At 42.6% G+C, this 5,518-nt stretch overlaps 1 protein-coding gene across 1 annotated transcript; it reads right to left on the bottom strand.

Annotated features, from left to right (window-relative positions):
- Positions 1-639: 639 nt before the first annotated feature.
- LOC149159128 (uncharacterized) lies at positions 640-4,773 on the bottom strand. Its single transcript, XM_089434193.1, has 2 exons — positions 3,132-4,773; positions 640-2,657 (listed from the first exon to the last, which is right to left on the bottom strand). The coding sequence occupies exons 1-2, from the start codon at positions 4,771-4,773 to the stop codon at positions 640-642; spliced, it is 3,660 nt and encodes a 1,219-aa protein (XP_089290319.1).
- Positions 4,774-5,518: the final 745 nt, after the last annotated feature.

The following is a 5,518-nucleotide window of genomic DNA, read 5'->3' as shown; positions in this document are numbered from 1 at the left end:
GTTTTAAATTTAAGATATAGAAAATGTGTTATAAGATAGTTTATTATAAATAAGTACTAGCACAATTACATCAATAAATGTGACTGATATATACTGATAAGTCTATATCAATTACATGTAAAACCACATTATTAAATGTAATTAATATACACCCATAAACATCAATAGATATAGATTAAATATTTATATATATAATAATAATAATAATTATATTATAAAATATTATTAACATTATATTATAAATAAGCTAATAGTTTTTTTATAAGCAATAAAAAAAGTTACAAAGCACATGAGTTAACATTCTGCCACAGAACCGCCTGGGGAAGGCAAGAAACTCCTCTGAGGAGGATCAACGAACACCCCATCCAAGTGCTGATCAAAGAAACATACTGTTCGCTGCCAGGGCAGCCTTATCCTGAGATAGTCATCATAACAAAAACTAAAACAGTCACATGGGCCTCCTTACATAAGGAAAACAGCCCACGCAAAGAGTGATGTAAAAACATATACTGCTCTTCAAAACGGAGCATCCAGAGTGTTTAGTGTATCAGAAGAAAAAACCAGTACTACATATGCCACCTGTTATCATATAGCCAGATAAAACAGTGCATATGACGTGAAACCAAAAAGAAACAGAGTTTATCCATATGGGGGAAGATCCGACACACGGATCTGGTCCATCTGCTGTTCAGTTATCCTCCAAGTACCCACAGCTTGTTGCAAACCTGTTTTAGAAAGCCCATCTGCTTCTTCATTGAATTCCCTGTATATATGATCAATATAAAATACATTAAACTGTTGAATTAAAGTTTGTATCTCTTCTATTAAAGGTAACAAAATGTAGTGCTGGCATCTAAATTTCCCAGTAACCCAGTTAACCGCATTCATAGAGTCTCCAAAAATCTGAACTGTGAGGATATTTTTGTGAATTAACCAACAAAGAAGAAGCTTTAGAGCAGAGAGTTCCGCAAAATTGTTTGTGCCCACTCCGATTCCTACTGAAGCCTTTAGAGAGTGCGATGCATTTATGTGAATACTAATCCCTGCCCCCGTGATATTGTCTTGCGCTGCACCGTCGAAAAAAGCCCATGGTACCCCATCTCTGATTCGGAATTCCTTCCTCCGGTTTTTACTAGATTGATCTTCCTTTAATGGGATACTATCCAGAATGGCTTTGCTCTGGATGGCGATAGCAGCCTCAGAATTCTTTGATTCTCTGAAAATACTTCTATTTCTGGCTAGCCAGATCCCCCAGCAAATGATAGGCGGCAAATTCCTCAGGTTCTTCTCTTGAAATTGCTTCCACCAATATTCCCATGCAGTGGATAGGTTATCTCCTTCCCATTTTAATTTAACCGCTATCAACCTTTCCACTTCCAGCCATACTTGTCTTGTGAATGGGCATGAGAGAAAAAGGTGGGATATGGATTCAGAGGCCGCACAACACAGCGGACATCTACCAGGTCCCTGCTTAAAACGGGATTGAAGAACATCCCAGGTAGGAATCTTTTGATTTAAAGCACACCAGAAGAAAATTCTAGCTTTTTTCGGACACTTTAATTTGAACAGAGGTTTCGACCACCAGACCGGAGGAGTCCAACCTTTGTTTTTCATCAAGAAATTGTATCCTGCCTTTGGAGAGTAGTTCCCTGTTTCCGCATGTGCCCACACCAAAGTATCCGGCCTGTCCAGCAATCTAACGTTTGATCTTCTCAATTCTTGAATAAATCTTTGCCAATCTTCTCTCCACAAGATATTTATTCCAAGCTCCTCTTCTGACTTCCAAGCTTGCCCCCAAATAGTAGTTCGCTCCATACATGCAATCTGCCTTAAACTTCTGATTCCTATTTCATCCAAATGAAGGAGCAAACCGGGAGAGAGAGCAAAGTCATCACTGCACCCCACCCACGGGTCCCTGCCAATCCTCATGCTTTCACCGTTACCAACCCGCCATGCCAGTCCTTGTTCAATTATCTTGAAGGCCTCTGTGGTGGCTTTCCAGATCACCGAACAATTCCTTCCTTTTTTAAGTGGGGATCTTATCCATTCTTCTAGTGGAGTGGGATCGATGTACTTCCTCCTAACCACCCTTGTCCAGAGATTCTCCATAGAAATAATTCGCCAACCTGACTTGGCCGCTAATGCTTGACTAAAATCAGTGAGAATTTTTAAGCCCCATCCCCCCCAATCTTTTGGCCTTGCTATTTTATCCCACGCCACCCATGGAAGAACTGAGTCCTCCTTTGATCCTGACCACAAAAATCTGCTACATATCTGTCTTATTTTGTGCAAGATCCCTTTTGGTATCCAGGTCAAGGCTGCCCAGAAGACCGGGGTAGCCTGAAGAACTGAGTTTATCAAAGTAAGTCTCCCTGCCCTAGACAGCCACTTGTAGCTCCAGTGAGATATTTTCTGCTCAATCTTCGCTACCAGCCAATTCCAATCCTGCTTTCTGTATGAGGATGGCTTGAGCCAAAACCCAAGGTATTTGAAAGGCTGTTCCATGCTACAGGTTCCAAAAGGCAGCTGTGCAGTAATTGAAGCCTCCTCTTGTCTACTGAAACCTTCAAAAATTAGTTGAGATTTCCTATCATTTATTTGGAGTCCTGTTGCTTTCAGGAATTGATCTAAAATGAGTTTAATTTCAACAATTTCATCTACATTCCCATTGGTAAACAACAGAATGTCATCAACAAAAAGCAGATGAGTAATAAATAAGTTAACAGCCACTTCCAAACCTTTGACCAAACCTGAACGTTTTGCCTTTAGGATGAGCCTGCTTAAGCCTTCTGCTGCTAGAAGAAATAGCAAAGGGGAGAGTGGACACCCCTGGCGCAGACCTCTTTGGCTTTTGAAGAAATGTGAGGCCGCTCCATTTATCAGAACAACAAAATTTACATTGGTTATGCACCCCATGATCCATTTTATAAAGCCCACCTGGAAACCAAGGTGTGTCAGGAGCATCTTTAGATAAGTCCAGCTGACCCTATCATATGCTTTGGATAGATCAATTTTGAGCACTGCCCCCTTCTTGTTTGCCTGCCTAAGGCTGTGAATAGTTTCTTGAGCTACTCCGATAGCTTCATGAATTTGCCTCCCGTCCAGAAACCCAAATTGTTCCTTTGAAATACAGCTTGATAAGCTTGGTTTCAAACGGACTGCAATGACCTTTGCTATAATCTTGTAGATGGTATTGCACAACGAAATAGGCCTGAAGTCTTCAAAGGATTCGGGATCTTCTTTTTTTGGAATCAGAGCAATGAAGGTTGCATTGAACGGGCCATAGATTTCACCTTTTGTTCTAGACTCCTCTACAACCTCAGTCAGTTCTGGTCCTATGGAATCAAAGAAGTGTGTGAAAAGTTCTATGGTCCAACCATCGGGCCCAGGGCTTTTATCTTTTGCCATTGACTTTATAACACCTTCCACTTCCTCCTTTGTCACTTCTCTGAAGAGATCTTCCGCCTCCTCCTCCTCCACAAAGCGAGGAAAAGCCTGAGCAGTTCGAATTATTTCCGGCAGAGAAATCCCCCCGGGATCAGCGAAGAGGGCCTGAAAATGTTTCTTTCCCATATCGGACAAGTCTTCAAAGGAGGAGGCCACCCTACCTTCCGAATCCCTCAATTTCCAGATAGTATTCGCATTCCTCCTCCCTTTTGCATAATTATGAAAAAATTTTGTATTCTCATCCCCTGCTTTCAGCCAGATAGCTCTACTTTTCATTCTCCACTCCTCTTCTCTATCTAGCAAAATCTTCGCTCTTTTCTTCTCTAAGACCAAAATTTGTTCTTTTGATTCCATGGAGACATAAGCATCAGATTCTGGGTCTTCAAGAGCCCCCAGGGCCTCGTCAATGGTTTCTAATTCTTCCACTTGTTTTTTCCTTCTATCAGAAGCCCATTCAATGGCTGCTTTTTTGAGTCTTTTAAGGTTTTCCATGAAGAACGCCGCTCTATTCCCCATATAGTCCAAACCCGGATGTCTCCATGTTTCGTTAAAGAGTTTTTTGAAGGACTCCTCTTGAAGCCACGAGGGATTGAATTTGAAAGGCGCGGCCGGTTTCGGGGGAGATTTTGACAGTTCCAGTATAATGGGGAAGTGGTCCGAATTCCCCCCTTCCCCGACCCATTGACGAAAACATGGAATCCTGGAGGCCAACCTTTCACTGAGCAGAAATCTATCCAGCCTTTTCGCAATCCTCTCCTCCCCTGTCCTTCTATTCCTCCATGTTGGTTTAGTTTTTATTAGATTAACATCAATCAGCTGATGAACCTGAAGAGCATTAGCAAAGAAATCAGAGAGGGGATCCTCCCTCGCTAGAGGCCCCCAAGCTTCAGATATTCCCAATGAAAAATTAAGGTCCCCCCCGATGATAAGATTCTCGACTTTCAACAGGTTTTTTGAGAGGAGGTCGTTCCAAAAAAGAACCCTTCCCTGGCAAGGGCCGTATATATTAACAATGGTCAAAGGAAAATCAAAATCAGAGGACATCACCTCCATTCCCATAACATTTGTTAATCCCCACGTACTCAAAGTCTTCAGCCTTCCAATTTTGATTCCAATAGCCAGACCTCCCGAGTGTCCTGAAGCATCCACAGCTAGAAAACTCCAGCCCGGGAGTAGAGAACTAAGAGCCGATTCCACTTCCAAGCTTTTGCCTAAAGTCTCTTGAAGGAAAACTATGTCTGGGTTGCATCGAGAAATGAGATCTTTTAGAGCTAGTTTTTTAGGCTTACTAGCTAAACCTCTACAATTCCAAGAGAGACAGATCATTTTAACACCGTTTCAGGGGGTTTTGCTGCTCTAAGCGCCCCAGGAATTGTCATCTGTTTACCATCAGCCACATCAAAAATTGCTTTTGCTTGGGTTTTTGAAAGCATGGACTTCCGCCCTCTTCCCTTCTTTGTAAAACTTTTAGGTGTCTCAGTCCCTAAACCTCCTACAGGCTCCGAAAGCTCGGTTGAACAAACGGGTTTCTTACTTAGGGATCTCAGATTATAGTGCCGTGCAACAGAAGTCCCATTTCCATTACTCAGAGGGGGGAAATCCTCACAGTTCAGATTTAGGGAGGGAAGGGCGTCAGATAGGTTATCAATATTATGCACTACTTCATTACAATTGTTTAACTTAGACAGGCCCCCAACCATAGAATCAATTTTAATAGCAGAGAGATACGAGGAAGACTGCATACCCGGATGTTCGTCTCCAACGACGGCATCCTGCACAGGAGCGGAGGAATCCATCAGCGGCTGGTCATCTGAAGGGCGCATCTGGATGTCGTCGTCCTTTGGTTGATCCTCCTCGACTCGGTTCACCATCTCTTCCGCTTCCTCTTCCACGACAATCTTCTCCTCCACCTTGTTTTCAGCTTGCTTCATGAATTCAACCCATTCCTCATCATCCTTTTGAGTCCTCCTCTTTCGCCTTCCCAACGGGCAATCCCTCGCCAGATGCCCGTATTCGTGACAACGATGACAACGAAAAGGGAGGAGTTCATAATCCAGCTTCTGTTCTATTT

The sequence above is a fragment of the Pinus tabuliformis genome, chromosome 5_2, assembly GCF_031772625.1.
Source record: "Pinus tabuliformis cultivar Carrire ecotype Pingquan chromosome 5_2, CPIR1, whole genome shotgun sequence".
Lineage (NCBI taxonomy): Eukaryota > Viridiplantae > Streptophyta > Pinopsida > Pinales > Pinaceae > Pinus > Pinus tabuliformis.
This window is presented reverse-complemented; position numbering and strand designations above follow the sequence as displayed.

What these genes read in the sequence shown, in the direction of transcription:
- LOC149159128 (XM_089434193.1), bottom strand. Translation starts at nt 4,773, where the DNA reads ATGATCTGTCTCTCTTGGAATTGTAGAGGTTTAGCTAGTAAGCCTAAA. An exon ending in GAAACCAAGCTTATCAAGCT is followed by an intron (nt 2,658 to 3,131) that starts GTATTTCAAAGG and finishes ATGGGAATGTAG; the next exon opens with ATGAAATTGTTGAAATTAAA.